The sequence below is a fragment of the Hypanus sabinus genome, chromosome 3 (genome assembly GCF_030144855.1).
Source record: "Hypanus sabinus isolate sHypSab1 chromosome 3, sHypSab1.hap1, whole genome shotgun sequence".
NCBI classification, from domain to species: Eukaryota; Metazoa; Chordata; class Chondrichthyes; order Myliobatiformes; family Dasyatidae; genus Hypanus; species Hypanus sabinus.
In genome coordinates, this window is record NC_082708.1 from 56054203 (window position 1) to 56074828 (window position 20626).

Consider the following 20626-nt stretch of genomic DNA (forward strand, 5'->3'; position numbering starts at 1 on the left):
AGCCACAAATCTCTGTGTAAAAAAAACTTGCCCTACCCCACTTGCCCTTCGAATTTACCCCTTTTTCATCTTAAATGTGTGCTCTTTAGTATTTCAACCCTGGGAAAATGATATCGGCTGCCTACTCAATCTATATCTTTCACAATCTTATAAACTATCAGGTCTCCCCTCAGCCTCTGTTTCTACAAAGAAAACAACCCAAGTTTGTCCAAATGTCCCTTAAAGCACATGATATTTAATCCAGGCAGCATCATAGTAAATCTCTTCTATACCCTCTCCCAAACCACCATATCCTTCCTATAACGTAGAACTGAATGCAATACTCAGGCTAACTAGAGTTTTAAAAAGCTGCAACATAACTTCCTGAATCTTGAATTCAGTGCTTTGACTAATAAAGCCAAGCAGGCCATGTGACTTCATTACCACCCTATCAACTTGTGCAGCTATTCATTCGTTGATTCTATCACAATTAATATAGGGAGTATTATTATGCATATACTAACACCTTGCCATTTATGCCATTCAGATATTTACCATATATTTGCATCATTAATATTGCCTATAATCATGAGCAGTTTGGTTATTATTGTTTTGTTCTTTGGCTTAGCATAATTCTGCCTTACAATTACAAACACATGAGATTCTGCAGAAAATCTGCCTTACAATTGTTTCTTTATCAAATATCGCAATAGTCCTTTTAATGCTTTGAAAATGATTTTTAACTATTAATCCAAGCGAAGATTCAGAAATAATTATGGTATAACACTTCCACTTATCTATCAGTATTTTCAACTCACCTGATAAAACTCTTTGTTCTTTTGTTTCTTCTGACTTTCAGACTCGTTGATTCCTTACCAATAATTTACAATTTTGCCTCTCTGCTTTCTGATCTCATTTTTAGGATATTAACTGAGACACTTCTCCAATTGTTCTTGAACCCTTCTCCCTCCTTGAGACAACATCAGTCCTAGTATTATGCTGACAGAGGATTCCATGAAAGGAAAATGTAGTCAGAATGAGACAGAATAGCAATTCTGTGTGGGTTTTTAGAAGTCTAACTATTTTACCTAGAAAAGATGCACAATTAGTTTAAATATACAATAAATATGAAGTTTGATGGAAAAAGAAAATAAACTAATGTTCAAAGGTTAAAAAGTAGACAGTAGGTTCTGCCTAATACATATTTATTGCTTATTAAATAAGGATATTTAATACAGGATTTTAAAAATAACTACATTTTTGAGAAAAGAAAATCTTGAACAGTCTAAAGTACAGAACATCCAGAAATTCAGCATTGCTTAAAATGGTGCAAAATCGAGGAAGTTAATGCTGAATGAGAATTCAATAAAGCACTTTCAGTAGCCAATTGTAGCAGCATAATCAAAGGACAGTTTGGTACAAGAATAAACCCCATTCATATTAACAGCATTGGAAGAAATAATTGATGAAGAATGACTGCCAATTCAAACAGCCAAGGACGTGGAGGTATTCCAGATGAAAGAGGCACTTGGCCTCTTAGCACAGAAACTGGTTGTTTGATGAAGGCAAAATGATTTTAAAACAAATTGGATCAGCACCAGTCCACAGTGAGGCTTACCTCAGCAGGGCCCATTTATTTTCTTTTGTTCTGTTTCCAATAGAAACAAATCTTTTCTCCCCCCATTATTTTTCTTATCCTTGTTTTTAAAAAAAATTAAATCAGGTACTTCCTATTTTCTGTTATTCTTCCATTTTGTTTTAAGCTGTCATTTATTTGCTCTGACTTTTAATTTCAATTTTCCTTTTCGCTGTATTTTGTTCTGAAGCAGTTTGCCCTCTTCAGACCTTCCTCACTGCTATTTCAAAATTTGATTTTCATTTACTGTGCTTGCTAACTTTGGGCTTGATCAGATACCACACCTATCATTGTGAGTGCTTTTTCTAGATTCCTTTGACTTAATTTAAATCACATTGGCTTAAAGATTCTAAGATAATGGTGTCATCAAATTTATATAGTATTATTAATATGATACAAAACTTCACTTAAACTATGAAATTTCACTCAAGCTGGAAAGGACAAAGTCAGTAAAACATATTCATTGAACCATTAGGTATTACTGGATGTTATTTAAGACAGATAGGTATATTCACAATAGAGAAGAGAAAAGCATAACAACTTCCAAACTCTGCTCAGAATGGAGTAGTACAGAACTTTAACGGGATTTACTACATCCCCAGATCGAACATTTCAATGGTGAGGCTATCAGCAATGATACTAAGTTATAGTCCTCAGATGAATCTTACTTTATGCCTACACTATATGTCCCAATTGTTATTTCTCCTTCACATCAAGTAGATGCTTGAATGGAACTTATACGTTAGATCCAGAAATATATGATAACGACTAAGGCTGCACAGCATACTGTGGTGTTGTGGTTATTGGACAGAGAAATATGAAGCGTACTCTAACACCTCATTAGTTCAACTCAGAGTAATAGAGCACAAAAACAGGCTCTGCTGCTGACCTAGTCCATGCAAACCTATTTTTCTGCCTGTCCTCATCTAACCAATGGGACCATAACTCTCCATAACCCTCTCATCTATCTACCTATCTAAATTTCTATTCAATAAAGTAATTTAGCCCACACCCATCAAATTCACTGGCAGCTAATTCCAGACATCACTCTCTGAGTCAAGACGTTTCTCTCCACTTACCCTTAAATGTTTCACTTTTCAGCCTAAGCCTATGACCTCTAATTCTAGTCTCATCCAACCATAGGGAAAAAAATCTGGCATGTATTTATCCTATCTATACCCCTCATAATTTTGTATACCACTTTAAGATGTCCCTTCATTCTCCTAAGCTTCAGGGAATTAAATCCTAACTTATTCAACCTTTTCCTATAACCCAGGTCCTAAAGTCTTGCAAATCTTCTTTGCACTCTATCGAGCTTATTGACATTTTTCTGTAAGTAGGTGACCAAAACTGCACGCACTACTCCCAGATTCAGCCACACAAACATCTTATCCTAACTCCTGTATTGAATGTTCTGCTGCATGAAGCCGATGTGCCAAAACTCTCTATATGACCCTATCTACTTGTGCTGCAACTTTCAAGGAATTATGGATCTGTATTCCCAGATTCCTTTGTTCTTCTGCACTCCTCAGTGCCGTACCGGTCATGGTGAGTCCCACCCTGGTATGTCCTGTCAAGATGCAACACCTCACACTTGACTACATTACTTGACGATTTCCAGCCCGTTTTCCCAGATGGTCCAGATCACATTGATAGCCGTGCCCCCAATCTCGATATACTCTGCAAATTTGCTGATTCATTTTACCACATTATCATCCAAATCATTAATATAGATAATAAACAGAAATGGAATCACTGTGGCACACCACGAGACACACACCTCCATTCAATCAGTCAACCATCTACTCCCACTCTGTTATCACCTATCTTCTCTCACTAAGCCAATGCTGAATCCAATTTACTATTTCATCCTAACTCATTGTGGCAATTTGAACATTTCAATTTGGTTTTAAAATATTTGGAAATAATAAACTGGCATTAATTAAATGTTAGACTGTGGTTCACTAATGCCATTTAACGCAGAACAAAAAAACTTCTTAGCTGATGTGGCCAAATGTATTTCCAGTCCAAAAATTTTGTTCCTTTGGAAACTTGGCTTTTTAAGAAACTACTCCCCCCAATCCAAACCCAACAATTTTCCTGAAATATGCGATATACACCAACATTTTTAGTTATGTCCAATGGCAATGAATGAACAGAATTAAATTGAAGTATTATCTTTATAACCTCTCTGGTATAAGCCCTCAAAATATCCTTTATTTCTTGAGCTAAAATCAGGAAGACACTCAAGATACTAAAAACAGATCTTTAAGAAAATGAAATATGAGATATTTTAATATCCTTTGATAAAAATTTAATGAGTGATAATGTTGAAATTTAATTTCAGCCTTTTTGATGTGTATAATATACTCACTGGCCACTTTATTAGGTACCTCGTTTACCGAATAAAGTGGCCACTGAATGTACGTTCATGGTCTTCTGCTGCTGTAGCCCATTGCCGTTATGGTTTGACATGTTGTGCATTAAAAGATGCTCTTCAGCAAACCACTGTGGTAACAGGTGTTTATTTGAATAACTGTTGCGTCCTGTCAGCTCAAAACAGTCTGGCCATTCTGAGCTCTCTTACTAACAAGGCATTCTTGCCCACAGAACTGCCACTCACTGGATGATTTTTTAAAAAAACTTTTAACACTCTCCTCTGTAAACTCTAGAGACTGTTGTGTGTGAAAGTTCCGGAAAATCAGCAGTTTCAGTGTTACTCAAACCACCCGGTCTGGCATCAACAATCACCGTAAGATCACATAACACCATGAGACCATAGGAGCAGGATTAGATCATTTAGCCCATCAAGTCCTCTCTGCCATTTCATCGTGGCTGATCCTGATTCCCATTCAACCTCATACACCTATAAGACCATAAGACATAGGAGCAGAAAACTGCCACTCAGCCTGTCGATTCTTCTTCCCCATTCTCATGTTTGGTCTGAACAACAACTCCTGACCATGTCTGCAAGCTTTTGTGCACTGAGTTGCTTCCCCTCACACAGAACTTCATGAATCAGCAAACAAAACTCTGAAAATAGTGTAATGGCAGTTGGCACACTGAATCATTCAATGAAAAGAACATCTGCAGTTCCCATCAGATCCTGAATGGAAAGGTACATAACTGCTGCGGTTAGCTGCATCGTTCAAAAGAAAGAGCATTTATCTTTAAATGGACTTCCTTCATGAAAGTCACTGAAGAGCTGCATAAAAAATAGAAAGAAAGAGAAATCTAAGAGGAGGGTATATGTAAGTCTGTGAGGACATATGCAGTTGTTCTATTCAAGCCCCATGCAGTGACTGGCCCCACACTACCGCAAGTTGCAGAAGGGCAGAGGGCAGAGATTAGAGCCTGCAGCTTTTGTGAGTTGTATTAAAGTGCTTTATTCAATGATGGACCCTAATGATGAAATCTTTATAAACCTGAGCATTGTAAATTGATTCTGTCTGATGCAATATTTGAAGATTGTGGGCAAAAGTCTTGTGAATGGGGTATGAGGTGAGAAAATATGAAAATTACCTTTTAGCTGGGAAAATAAAATGTAGCATATTATCTCAGTTGTGAGAGATTAAAGAGCTCTGAGATTTAGAGGGATCTGGGTGTTGCTGTATATATTTTGCAAAAGGCTAGTAAGGAAATGAATAAGTGATTAGAAGAGCTAACAGAATGCAATTGTTACTCATAGGGGAGAGAAATACATCAGTAAGAAGGTAGTGCTTCGGCTTTGAGAGATATTGTTGAGATCATATTTGGAGGATTGCATAAATTATTGGTCTCCTTATTTAAGGAAGGATGTAAGCAGTTCAGAGAAGATTTATTAAACAAATACATAGAATAAGCAGGTTGTCTCATGAGAAAAGGATAGATAGAATAGGCTTATACTAGCTGCAGTTTAAAAGAATGAGAAGACTATTGATGAAAATGGAACATCCTGATGGTTTTGGTAGTGTGAATGTTGAAAGGATATTTCTGCTTGTGGTCTACTAGCAGGATCCATCTGTTTAGCAAAAAGACCCCGTTTCTTTAAAAATAAAAGTTGTTGAGGCAGATACAAGGTGATTGCTTTTTCTCTCTCAGAAAGTTGTGTTTTTGGAACTTTCTTCCTCAGTGGATAGAGGAACCAGAGTCTTAAGGAATAGATAGATTGATACTTAACAGGTAAGAGAGTGAAAATTTGCTTTAGATTGAGGGCCTGAATGGTCTGCAGCAAATCGTAATCAGTATTGTCATGTTTCATAATGCGAATCTAGTAGATGAGGTGTATTACTGACTTAAGCATAATGTATTTACTTTTTACTTAGGAATGTACCAAAAGTTTATACCATCAATGGAAGAAATATGTAGCGTGCAGTGTTTGACATCTTTAATTGTGAGACTGATGCCAGGGAAATGTTGGCAATACCAAAGTGAATTTCATACAGATGTATGTGGACTAATTTCCAGATAGTTGCTCCTTCACCCAGACGTGAGTATGATCTTCCTCAGGTAAAATCCTTTAATACATGACTTTCACATGAAAAGTGTTAATAGATCCATTTTTTTCCTAGTTGGCTTCACTTAACAGATGCAGTCAACTAATTGGCACAATGAATGCAGACATAGTTACCCTATTAAAATAATTATAGAAAGTATCTGATTTACTAATGAGTGAAGAATTGTATATTTAGTGGCAGTCAGTGAGAAATGATATTAACTGAGTAGGTAATCAGTATGTGCTTGTGCAAAGATTTTATTTCCCTCTTTCTCAGTCCTCCTCTCTTCTTTTAGAATGACAGAAGCTACAATTCTGAATGTCATGCTGGCCTTTACCAGCAATGGATTGAATATGAGTGAGGGAAAGGTCTACGAAACATTGGTGAGGCCACAGCTGGAATATTGGATACAGTTTTGGTTGCCTTGGCATGAAAATTGTTTTGGATAGTGCATAGAGGGGACTCAGTAGAATATTACCCAGAATGGAGTGTCTCAATTATGAGGAGAGACTGGAATAGACTGGGTTTGTATTCCTTGGCGCAGAGAGGGCTGATAGACATAGACATAATTATAAATTTCATTAATTGGACAGACCATCATTAAATTTTCCCATTTCAGAGGGGCCAAAGGCCAGATGGTATTGTTTTAAGGAGTAAGGAGTAAGAGGTTTAGAGGGGATAATGAAAAATGGCTGCAGTTGAACTCTGGAATGCATGCTCTCAGCGGGTCATGAAAGCAAATACTCACAAGAAGTACCGAAATCAGCGCTGGAATCACCAATGCACAGAAGAACAATGAACCCAAAGGCTGGAAATGAGTTCTTGTCAGTTCGCATGAATGGGATGGGCTGAAGGGTCTTTTCCTGAATACCATGATTCTATAGCTCCTCTTTCATTGCATTCTTTTATATTCTTTCTTTAAAAAACTTAACAGATTCCATTTTGAATACTATTCAAAAGTTACTTCAATGAAGTATTCCATGTTCTAACAGTTTTCTGTTTGAAAACTATCCTTTTTTTAAGCTAGTGGTAAACATCATTCCATTCTCTTACATAACTGTTCTGTAATTTTGTAGAAGCAAGATGCGTATTAAATATTTTTAACCTAGAATATCCAATTTTCAGGCAGTTGTTCCAATAATTTAATTTTACATCATATTTTTCTAATGGGAATTCACACACAATTCAGATTATTACTGTTGATTTTAAGCCATTAGAAATACAGTAATGCATGTAACAAAATCAATCTTTGTCAGTATTGCAAAATATTAACTGAGAAACATGATTCTATAATTCTAAAGTAAATGGGAAATGGTACAATGGGTTGCTAATTTGCCATGTACACTTTTACAGTTTCAATCACAATGACATTCTAAAGCTTTTTTATGGAGAAATGAAAATATGATGTAAAAGTTATACTAAAGTAGAAAGACAACTTTTGAGTTTGCTTTATATTATTACACAATACCAAAGATGTTTAGTATAACAATTGCAATATGGAATTTGTGATGCATCATCTCATCATAAGGTTATGTAAAAGGGCAGTTTATCTGGGGTAGCTATTCTACACTATTCTCATTAAAGTCAGTTTTTAGTATCCTCCACCCACCACCGTGGAGAAATTTCTCAGCTTCTTTCACAGCTAATATAGTAAATTCAACAGCTTCTGTTCACACATGACATCTATTTCCTTTGATATTTACAGTCTACAAGAGAAAACTTCAATAGACTCTGTTCTGAAAGCAACTGTCTAAATTATGAAATGTACCTTCCTCATTAAAGAAGCTGAACAGTTGAAGTCAGGTTCCAAATTTCATCACCCTCTTAATTAATGACTACAATAGCAATCCAAATAAAAAGCCACATAATTAAATGTGCTAAAGTTTAAGATGACTAGATAACAACAATACAACATTTCCAACAACTCTACAGTTGGTACAGCCCATTTAAATGTGTCATTTCTTAGGCCTATTGTTTGGTCTGTCATCGTGTAGTTATACAAAGTTATTGGGAAAATAGGTTGATAACTGATCTTGGAAAATAATTAATTAACCTTTCTTTAAAGTGCTTCTCAATAATAAGTCATGAATAAACTGGAGGAATCTTTTCCTTTTTTGATTCATATTTAACTTTCCCATAAATTTCTGTAAGCAAATCTTAAATGTTAGAGCTATGAAATACCTTTGAGTTGATCAATAAATAATGATTATTCACAAAGATCATTACTTAAGACCTCAATCAAGAAAATAACATTATCACTGCTGCACAACCAAAACTAAAATCTGAAAGAAAGCAAGTCACAAAGGCTACTGTAAGGGAAGATCTTATCTAATAAGAAAAGGTAGTATAATCTGTATTTGTAATGATAACAAATAACACGAGATAGATATACTGCTGTGAGTACTTTATAGGCCCCCTAAAAATTACAATAATAGGAGGGATTTTAATTTCTGTCCAGATTTGGCAAATCAGAACAATTTGTAGAAGTGCATCCCAAAATGATTTTCTGGAAAACACAGTGCAGCACCATCAGGTAACAGGCTATTTTATTGTATACAAGTTTGAAAGCACAGTCTTAAATTAAAATTAAGCCATTTACAAGGGTGTGAGGGACCAACTAGCCAAAGCAGATTGAAATTTGGTAAGTGAATTGTCGCTGTTGATACAAATAGAAGGTTTGCTGACTTTGCGTAGAAGTGGAGAGGAGCAAAAGTCAAAGTAGTAGTATGGTGGTAAAGGCAGGAGAAATTCTAAGGAGCACTCTTGAAATTATTGAGTAATTTTATATTCATATTTAAGGGCCTAATGTCTGAACCAGAATTAATTAAGTTTTAAGGGGGTAATGATATTTCAGAACTTAAAATTACAATTATTAATGCGGAAAAAGTACTGGAGATATCAATGGGAGTAAAAACCAACAAAACCATAAAGAATTGATAACCTACACTCTAAGGTCTTGAGGTTCAGCTTAAAGTTTCAGTTCAAGTTTATTGTCATTCATCCATATGCATGTGTACCGCTAAACGAGACAACGTTCTTTCAGACCAAGGTGTGCAGCACTGTACATAAAACTCACATACACAACACATAAAGTAATATACCACAAATAAATTAGCAAATAATGAGGTGCATATACGATACAAGTTAAAAAGTGAACAGTATAACACTATCAACACTTCACATGTGATGAAACTTGGGTGGTGGCAGAGAGTTCAGTAGTCTTACCAATGTGGATCTTTGGAAGTCTTTTGCCGCTCCTAAGGAGTTAAATACCTATTGCCTTTATAGTCGTCCTGTACAAAGCGTGGACAATGCAGTTCACAAGTTTCTGATTTGTAACCCTGCATCATTGTAAGGCATCACATTACCTTGTGTCAATCCCTTGCTGCCACCCTTTAGATTTGCAGCATTCTCCACTACTACAATGAATAGACACCACTCTCAGAGTTCTTGACCTGCTTTATAATCACAGTGAAGATCCCAATTTTGTGGAGAACATTAATTAAAATTAAGTGATGACTTGCAAGTCTCCATTATTGCTGTGTAATGATTGTTTGCTGATGGAGTGTGTCTGGTATTAGAGTAGATGATACAAATGGCTTTGACTTTCACTGTTGAGTTAGTCAAATGTTTGAGGTTTACCTTTAATTCAGGTGAAATTTACTTTTAATTTGGGTGGCCAAGTTCAATCAGCTGTTTGAGTATTTCCATTTATCTTCAGCTTTACCATAATATTACAGTTGTGTTAACTCTGAGGACACCTAGTTATCTGCAGAGGAGCCAGGGCTAGTCATAGTTTACTGATCAATAATTTACTTTCCTGTGATCAATCCAACCTGTGTTGCTCCTTGACATATGTTTAACTAAAAGTTGAAATAGATTTCTGAGCTGACTTTCAGCCAAAGACCAACCTTCTGGGATGTTTTTTTCCCTGCTCCCAGAATAGATAATAAGAACCAGGAGGAGGAAAAAAAAATCCAATCAGTTTCTAACAGTCTGCAGACAATTATTATTTAGCAACACAGTCTCCTTTGTGTTTCATAGAGAATTACTGGCAGCACCTGGATACATTCTGAACTTCTTTGCGCAAAGGTCCATTTTAATTGGGTCTAAAAGGGTTAAATTATAAGAGAGTTTTTCATTGAGTAGTCTTGCACGTACTTTGGAGGAACAGATTGGTTTTGTTGGGATGTTTAAAATGAGCAATATAAGTAGTGAGAAACCATTTCCATTGGTAAGAGATCTGGAAGCAAGGGGCTAAAATTTAGTGGCAGGATATTTGTGGGTGATGTCTTGATGCACTTGACACCACAGGGGAGTGGAAACTTGCAACACTCTCTGTTAATAAGTTTTTGGATGTTCAATCAATTGAAAATATCAAAATTTAAGTGGAAATATTTGCATTGGATAAATAGAAAAGAGTCGATTAGAAGGGGTGGCATGATACCATAACAGTCAGGGCCACGCTATTATAGCACAGGGTGTCAGAGTTCAGAGTTCAATTCTGCTGTCCTCTGTAAGCAGATTTACATGTCCTTCCTGTGTGCATGTGGATTGTCTCTGGATGTTCTGATTTCCTCCCACAGTCCAAAGATGTATAAGTTAGTAGGTTAATTGGTCTTTGTAAATTTGCCTGTGATTATGCTGAGGTTAAATCGGTGGGTTGCTAAATGGCACGGCTAGAAAGGCTGTAAGGACCTGTTCCACACTGTACCTTCAAATAAAATACAATAAAATATGAGACTCTGTCATCTGGTGCACAGTGAACAGAAGTTGGCTGAAAAGATCCTGACTTACTCGTAGTGTAGTGGTTAGCACAACACATTACAATGCCAATGACCCAAGTTCAGTTCCTGTCACTATCTGTAAAGAGTTTGTACGTTCTCCCTGTGACTGCATGGGTTTCATTCTGGTGTTCCAGTTTTCTCCTATAGTCCAAAGACTTACTGATTGATAGGTTAATTAGTCATTGTAAATTTTCCTGTGATTTGGCCAGGGTTAAACTGGGGGATTGCTGGGTGGTGCAACTTGAAGGTGGAGAAAGGCCCATTCCAAGCTGTATCACAATAAATTAATAAGTCAGGTACTGATCAGTCTTTGCCTACATAATGAAGTACCGTAACAACCTCAAGGGCTGACTAAGTTATCTTCTGATTACCTTGTTTTAGGTACCAATGAAAAGAGGGAGCAGTGAGAGTGCATTATTTAAAAGATGAACAACTTGTACTTTTCTCTTCAGTTTGCTTTCTGGAGAGAACATCATCCATATATCTGAGAAACCTTTACTACTTCATCCAATAGCCCCCACTTGTTTCTTCAATAGTCTATCCCATCTTCACTGGAGAGCATGTTGAGACTTCTTTTTTCCAAATGAAATGCATCATGAAAATACAAGCAATGTTGTTTGATTCTCCATAAATATCTGACTCCCAACAAAACACTCTCTTTATATTCGATGGATATTATAAAAACACTCTCTCCTTCGATTTTCTCCCTTTGCTTTTCCTGTTGCATCTAGGACTACTGCATAATAATAATTGATAATACTATTTTCAGTCAGGAAGGATTCCAATCCAAATTCATTTTTTTCTTCATTGCCATTCATCACAATAGAAATGCAGATAACTATAGAACTATGAAGGATTACAGAATAAGAATCTGTATCCACTGTGTATCATGACCCCACTGGCATATTTTAATCTTTCATTTCAGTATGGTGTATTCTTTACAATAGTCTCTACATGCTTACGTACTGTGTGTAGCTGACCAAATACTATACTATGAAAGGAGATGCATGACTCAATTCTCCCGAAAGCTCTAGAAAACATTTCACTTTCTGGCTCTCATGGAATAAGAGAAAACCTGACTCTCACAAATTTGTGTATGGTTCCTGATTAAGAAGTCCATTAATTTCAAAATGAAAATAAGACACCTGTATATGAAAAGAAGGTAATTTTCAGCAGCTGATCATCAATGGAACTTGAACTCAATCCAGGTAGTAAAGTTCTTAGCATTCAGTCAATTAGTGAAAAGTTTTGCAACATCCTTGGGAATAAATCCTCTAGTGATCTTATTTAATCTAATCTTCATCCTTCTCTCACTAGGGAATTTCCTGTTATTCACCAACTTAGTTGATCATACTTTCCCACAATTGCACAAGCTATTATTTTGGCAGTTAATTAAATGGATAATATAGTGCTTAATAAGTAATTTAAATAGAGTGCATGGCAAGATCAGACTGGTGGAATTAAAAAGCATATTTGTGACATCTGTTAATCAACAATATTGGAAATTTCAACATGGAATGTAATGAACTTTGTTTATTCTTTACAAAGCTAATGAAAGCACAACATTTAACAAGATATGGAAAAACTCAAATCATTTCATTTAAGCTAAATCCAGCATCCTAATCTGTTTTAAATGATGTTAAGCAAAACCCAGGTGAATGGAAGTTGTCATTCAAATGCTCAGCTGCTTCCTAATTTGTGCTGTTACTGAATACATAAAATAGCTTTGACCTTTACAATGTACATTTTTATATTAATAGGTAAATTTAACAAGAATATTCCTATGTAAACTTTATGTCTGAAATAGAGATTCCCATCTCTAAAAAGCATCGTTCAATTGGTATCAATTGTCTGCATTGTAAGTCAGAAATCTAAAACCCAGGAGAAATGAAACTGTTGTCTTTTATTATATCAAAAAAAGTTCTGAATTTTGAAAAATGTGATCAAGCAATGCCTAGATATTTATATCAAAGTCAGGTCCTCAAGGTATCAGCTTAATGAAGAAAAATTCCCCTCTGGATATTTTGCTCATTGTATCAAGACTGAATAACATCTGGAATTTTAATTTTAAACAGGGGATCGCAAGTCCTCAAGCAATTATAAGAACCAACGTAAATGTAGATGTCAAAGCATTATATGCAATACTCTAACAAATATTTTATTCATAATTTCTTCCTGCAAAGAAGAAAGCAGGTCAAATGGGAATGATTTACTCCCTGTCTTTTTAAAGTAAAATAAACCTTTACAACTTTGAACCTAAATAATTACACCTGTGTCGCAATCTTTGAATCAAAGTCCTCCAATAAAAAAAAATAGGAATTGGGAAGTTTATTTTGAAGAAATAATGTCAGATGTGATGTAATGGTTTGGATTGCATTTTTAACCTCTGCAGCTTGAGTTCAAATTGTCATAAATGTCTCATTCTCTCTGTGGTAACTTCTACTTTACAAAAAGGCCACTGGATAACTTGATGGCCAAAAGAGCATCTTTATCGGGGATGGCAAATGATATTACAATACAGAGGCTTCCAGGTACCTCGTGCGGCCTGGGTGGAGGAACTATGTACAATGCATACTGGGAGTAAAAAGAGCGGAAGTAAAGACCCCGCCAACCCCGGATCCCACATCTTGCTACCAACAGCTTCCCGATTAGTATTAACTTACTTTTAATAATACTCACATTACAACACTTCTCCCCCTTTTAAAATCCAACATTCCCCAAATATAGAAGAACTGGGAAATAAAAACACTGGTATCATTAGCAACAGGTTACCAATACAAAAACACCTAAAAAAAGAGACAAATTTCAAAAGAAACTATCCAATCAAAGATTCAGTCTGTTAGGAGCTTTGCGAGGGCATTGCGATCTACGCACTACCCCCGGTGTGCCAGCAGGAACCGCTGGTGAGGATGTTTTGGGTGTCTTTTGGGGACAGGGGTCTGTGTGTCTGTGTGAGAATGTCCATCCTCTTCAGGGGACTCTGGCCCCTCTGCCAGTGTCTCTCCCTCTGGCAAAGTCACTGGTGGACATGCTTTCCTGGTATGCATTACGTGGTCATTGCTCCTTAACTGTTTTGGACTACTGAGCTTCTTTGAAACGGTGGCAGGCTATTCTCAGCATTACATGGGATAAATGGCATCTGCAGGTTTGCCACCTAGCTTGGAACGCACTGAAGAAGGAACTTTGGATTTTGAATCATCCAAAGTTCAGATGATCCATCAGGACTTTGGATTCTGACCGTGGCTCAGAATAGACCCAATTGCAAATTTTTCATAGAGTTCCTTGTTATAACTTGGAACTATCTGGAGTTCAACAGCAGGAAATCGCAATGCATTTTGGAAAACCTCTTGTACTTGAACAAAGGTTTTGTCTGTTAAATCACAGTAATTGATTTTGATGATACATTCATTCTCCTGGAGCAGGTTCTCTTTTCTTGAACGGCTGTTCTCTTCAACACCACAAATACTCAGGCCTAGGAATCTTCCACTCAGCGTAGAGTTAAAAGGCACCACATGGATTCCCAGGGGTCACCGTCTCCAGAAAATTCTACTTTCTTTGTCAAACCACTTGGGGGGCTTTCTGAATGCTTGTCTGGTGGTCCTGGAGGCTCTGTTCTTACATCGTCTGCGGGTGCCCCGTTTGCTACTGTTACGATTGGCTTCACATGCAGGTTCCTGTTAGTGGGATCATCAGGCTGAGATGCACCTTGCTGTAACTGGGCAGGTGGTACAAGAGCTGGGTCACTGCTTCACCGTACTAGAAGTGGCGTGCTGGCTTTCAGTGCCGAGGGGGTAACGTCAATTGTTCCTGTAACAGGCTGAAGAGCCGCCAGCTGCGCTGCAAGCTCACTCTCAAATGTGTCCGGACTGTGTCTGTCACTCATATTGCCATCGGCGACTTCATCTGCCCGCTGCACCTCATGCTCTTCCATCGTGTGTGCATATTTAAATTCACACCAGTTGAGCCGGATTTTGCAAAGCCAATCGCAGCCTGGAAGACTGGTCCCACTGCTCTTAGCTATCACCAACCTGGCTACAGCCTTCTGGCCCCTGGCCGAAATATCCACATATAACACACCTAAATGAGGTATGGGCTGCCCCGTATAGGTCCTGAGTTGGAGCTTAGATGGTCTGATGGGAGGCAGGTTGGATCCCCATGTCCTCCTGTAGGTCTCTTCACTAATGACCGATGCAGTAGCCCCTGAATCAATCTTGAATTTAATGTCCTTTCCCTTGACATTGACTGTGGCATAATATGGTTCAGGTGGTCCCTGATCCGTTTCCACCCCAAACATGTTGTAGGCACACACTGCCTCCTCGTCTGCTTCTCCTAGGTGGTGTGTGGCTAAAACGGGGTCGACCCATCAACAAAACCAGTTTATCTCATCACCAAAAATATGTGGTAATTTCTACTTTACAAAAAGACCACTCGACAATTTGATGGCCAAAAGAGCATCTTTATCGGGGACGGCAAATGATATTTACAATACAGAGGCTTCCAGGTACCTCGTGCGGCCTGGGTGGAGGAACTATTTACAATGTATACTGAGAGTAAAAAGAGCGGAAGTAAAGATCCTCCCTCTTGCTACCAACAGATTCCTGATTAGTATTAACTTACTTTTAATAATACTCACATTACAACACTCTCCAATATGTACAACATTTTCTGGGAGTAGATCCGGGAGGATAATATAGAGGTAATTGGCCAGGGATACAAAGCTATCACAGTACTGTCCATAATTTGTTGTTTACATTTACCAGAAAGCAAACTAATTATCAAGCCACACTTAGTGATGTTAGATTTAGAATGGGTGAAAATTTGGCTTTTAAAATCGGCTTTGATAATATTTTTCCTCAATACAGCTGAACAATTTTAGGGAACAAAGAAAGAGGGTAATATAAATGATTTAAAGCTTTAAAACCAACTTTGAATAGATTGGTCATTGAGGTTCTGTAAAGAGGATTGGGGACATTCAGAAATGTTGTTGAGTGGGGTTTGCATATGGTCAGGAGCCCAAGAGCAGGATTAGCATGTTATGGGAATAAATTAGGGACGTAGGCTAATTTGAAAACACTTCAGAGGCAGCAAGACAGATTGGGATGAGGACATCTCAAGTTTGCCATTAGAGATCAATAATTCACATGGGTTGAAGATCTTGTGATGTTTGGAAAGGGATTTAATCTAAGAAAGAACTTGAGTAGGTATTGTACAATGCATGTCTCCTAGTTTGGTGTCAATGCTTGAAAGGCCTAGATAGAGTGGATGTGGAGAGCAAGTTTCCTTTAGTTTCGGACCAAGGGCACACCTCAGAATAGAGGGCCATCCATTTGGAAAAGGGATGAGGAGGGATTTCTTCAGCCTGAGGGTAGTGAATCTGTGGAATTTATTTACAGATACAGGGCTGAGTAGGCATTTCCAGCCTTCTGAAACACGTCGCCCCAGCAACCACCGATAAACCTGATTAACCCAACTTGAACACAGGACAATTTACAATGACCTATTAACCTACGCGGTAGGCCTTTTATAGGCCTTTAATAGACTGTGGAAGGAAAGCGGCGGCCCTGGAGAAGACCCTGGAGAAAAACCATGGGTAGGAGGAACAGTGATTCCTTACAGAACAGCACCGGAGTTCATCTCTAAACCCAGGGACACCCTGAGCAGTAACTGCATTGCGTTAACTGTGATGCCACTGCGCTGCCCGAATTTGTTGCCACAGATGGCTGTGTAGGCCAAATCATTGGGTATATTTAAGGCAGAGGCTGGCAGGTTATTGATTAATCAGTGCATCAAAGGTTATGGGAAGAAGGCAGGAGAATGGGGTTGAGAGGGATAATAAATTGGCCATGATGAAATGGTGGAGAAGGTTGGAGGGGCTGAATGACTTAGTTCTGCTCCTATGTCTTATAATTTTATTTTGTGTGTATTGCTCTGGACTTCCAGTATCTTCAGAATCTCTTGAGTTTTTTGACAATCTTATCGTGCTTGTTTATTAATTTGCCCTACAGAATTAATTTATTTATTCGCTTTGTATCACCCTGAAATACTTGATATGGGGAGAACAATAGATCATAGACTTTCAGTTATTGTTAAAAACACTGTATGAATATGTAGCTGATACTAGTTTCCCTTCATGCATCCCCAGCTATGAGAGTAAGTTGGGATAATTCCTCACTGAATGGTTCCTCAGGTCAACTTATGTCTCAAACTCCAACTTTCACTGATGATAAATAACTAGACATGGAGAATTCTAATTAATCTTAGTAAATTTGTTTTACAAAGGTCTGAATAATTACATTTTGAGAACGTTAAGTAATTTTTAAAGGAATAGATTTGATAAATTATCTATTGACATTACTGCTATTCACACAGTTACTGATCAATGTGCATACTACACTAACCATTATGTCAATAAAGCAGGAAAAAACTAGTATTGATAGGTGATACTATGTGCATTGGCCATGATAGCAGGACACGTAACTAGAGAATGAAATGTTGGCCTTTTACACGTTATGTATAAACCAATCTATCTCAGCAAGCCCCAAATGCTGCAAACTGAAATATTGCTTAATCATTCTCAGGGCTAAACTAGGTATTTCCCTAGAGCAATTAGTAAACTGAATGAGTCATTAACTAATAAAAGTTCCTTGAAAGTTTCTGTATGGGCAGTTAACAATTGTTTCCCTATCTCTGCAAATGCATAAAATAGAAGGTAATTTAATTCAAATGCTCTTGATGATTCAGTTAGTGAAGCCTAATTAAACATCAAATGCATTGCAAAATTATCGGGTTTGACATCTTATGACTGCAACAAACATTATAAATTCCATGCTCTCAAGTAAACAACATTGATTGGGCTTTATTTAGTGAGCAGTTGGTTGCCACTGTGAGTTAGGCTCTGTCCTTTCACATTTGTGACTGGTGAAATCAGTTGAGCCAAGACTAAGATCGGTATTTAAGCCTTATGAACAAACTTTATATCTATTACCTGTACCTGCCAGTGGACCAGTGGCCCACTCTTCACTGGACCAGTGGAAGAGCTGTAAAAAAGATGCATAATTGAGAGAGAAGGCCATTTTGAAATACTTTATCTTCAATGTACCTCAGTAAGAAGGATAGAACTCTGGGCTGCTTACCCGCCTGACAGGCTTGAATGCAAGTCCTATGAGAGATTTAGACTAAATATGTGGATGCAACTGATCATGAGGTCCATGGAATCAGAGTATTCTTGTTTCCCCCACTTCCACGGGAAGTTTAAAAGAAACAATTTGGTCAGGGGAAGGGAAGTCATTGATTAGGACTCAAGGATCCAGCAATCAAAACCATTTTCTCAAAGACAGCAAAAGTAAACTTTTGGGTTTTAACATCTGTTAAGTAATCTTAAGAGAATGCATAATACAAGTTCAACTGAGGTGTATTTTGGCAAAAATCTCCCTTTTTCACTTCTGTCTTCCCCCAAGGTAATGAGTGCAACAGTACAAATTGCTCACTTCTCCCTCTGCTGACTGCAGTAGTCATGGCCATGACATAGGAGGACAGCACTAAACTGGCACTGATTGGGAATGTCAGACTCCATCGCCATAGACTGGCTAGTGGGATAGATATGCTGCATCAAATGAGCAAAGCATGGTCTTTCTGAGATTGGGGACTACAGCTTAATGTGCTTTACTTGTCTGTGTTTTAGTTCTCCTGCTTTTCAGTACAATTGGAAGAGTTCACTGGACCAGTGGAAGAGCTGTAAAAAAGATGCATAATTGAGAGAGAAGACCATTTTGAAATACTTTATCTTCAATGACCTATTAAGTAATACTGAAAACTAATACTTCAAAGAGATATCCTGAAATGGACAAAGTAATGAATCAGTATCAATACTGCAGATATTTGTGGCACACACTAGCAATTCTGATTCTGACATGCACAACGTGCGCAGCATCAGTTTGCAAGCACTAGTCTGGGCTGCATAAGGCATGTTGCTAATTTACTCCAGTTTCAAATCAGTGACAAGCCTGTAATTTGAATTTGGCTTCCTCAATACAAGCTAACAAGAAAACTTCCATATGTCTCTCTCATACTCTGTTTACATAACCAATAATGAAGGGCTGAACAAAGCACACTTCAGAATAGACAAAGTAAACTCTTCGAATCCAGAAATTCCCTTGCACACAAAAGGTACAATGGGCAACACAGTAGAAGGTAACAGCCGTTTTGTCCTTGAAATTTCAGTTGCACACTTCCTTCGTTGAGTATCTATTCTTTGGTAGTCAAACCCAATTTCAAGTTTAAGGAAGGGGCAGGAACAGAGGTAAGCAAGTATCAAAGCTTGTATCATCACTCGCTGCAAACCTTTTCTTTTCCAAAAATAGGAGGACAAGCTTCAATGCAATCCCTCCTAGGAGGAGGGATCATGTAGTTAACAGAGGAGGGGATGGCACTGAAGCTTGTTCTCCTTATGTGAGGTCAGGAAAAGGTATGCAGCAAGATTAGGTAGAGGATACGGTTAAGTGTTGGGTTAAATCCAGGCCTCCATCATGGGCCAAGTCAGATTGTAGGACAAGGATTTTAAGTCCATGAGGGAATCATGAAGTCTGGAAGGCCTCAGGATAAACAGTGGGAGGAAAATGAACAGTTTGGCAGGGGCTCAAAGGATAACAGACAACTGAGCAAGTGACCTGATGGGTGCCCTCCTCCAGGAAAGACCATTTGTTCATCATAAAAATACAAAAGCATGGGAATGTATTTGTCCTATTCATAACAGAGGAAGGATGGTGCACAGCTAGAAATGCTTGGTTAGGCTTTCTGAAACAATCTGGAACATGCTTATTGTGGTACAATCTGGGGCAAAAGCATGATCTTCAGATGTGCAACACTGCAGAATATGTATCTGTAAAACCTTTCAAGTGTACCATATGAATTTTAAGGCAATTGTTTTTCATTATTATGCAGATATATCTATTGTCCTAAATAGCCATGAGGGATTTATCATCTGTGCTAAGCTACCTGGGTTGGGATCTCTCATTCCCCTGTTTTTCCTCTGTTCATGGGATCAAATAATGATATTGGTATGCATATATGCATGTGTGAACTGAGTAGAGTTTGGTGATTTGTACAAGGGTTTGTCTTTCTTTCTTTAACTGGCTGAACAGAATTCATCAAAGCAGCTAAAAATTTGAAGTTGCATCATCATGGTGACTAATTACTAATGAATGCCATTCTTCAAGTCTCAGGGCACTGTGCAGTGTATTAGATTCCAATCAGAGCAAAACTGCATTCCTCTTAAAGCCTTATATGTGGAAATGGATTTGTCCTTTATTAATAAGGAGAAGTTACTTGCAAACCCGCAGTGGTTATATTCAGTGCTCCTGGATGTAAAGTCCTTAAAATCTTGATCCTGACCTGCATAGCAGCTTCTATGCAGAAGCTTCCTTAAGAGCAGGAAATCAGAAACATAAGATTGTCTACAGAATACTGAAAATCCTGAGTGATACACCAGGAATGCTAGAGGAACTGAGTAGGTCAGGCAGCATCTACGGAGAGGAATAAGCAGTTGAAATCACAGGCCAAGACCCATTAACAGGACTCATGAAAGCTCTCTGTCCTGAAACATTAACTGTTTATACCTCTCCATAGATGATGTTTCTTGACCTGCTGAGCTACTCCACCATTTTGTGTGTGTGTGTGTTACTTAAGAGCAGGTATATGCAGCAGAATTAAATTTGGGAGAAGCTGAGAAAATTGGAGATAATTACCCTCAG

General features: G+C 37.8%; 1 protein-coding gene across 1 annotated transcript in view; it reads right to left on the minus strand.

Annotated features, from left to right (window-relative positions):
- LOC132390902 (PC3-like endoprotease variant B) overlaps nucleotides 1-20626 on the minus strand; it is a 786805-nt gene that overhangs the window by 549184 nt on the left and 216995 nt on the right. Inside the window, exon 5 of the mRNA XM_059963438.1 lies at nucleotides 14635-14926. Within this exon, the coding sequence (XP_059819421.1) occupies nucleotides 14635-14926 (292 nt within the window). The remainder of the gene's footprint in view (nucleotides 1-14634; nucleotides 14927-20626) is intronic.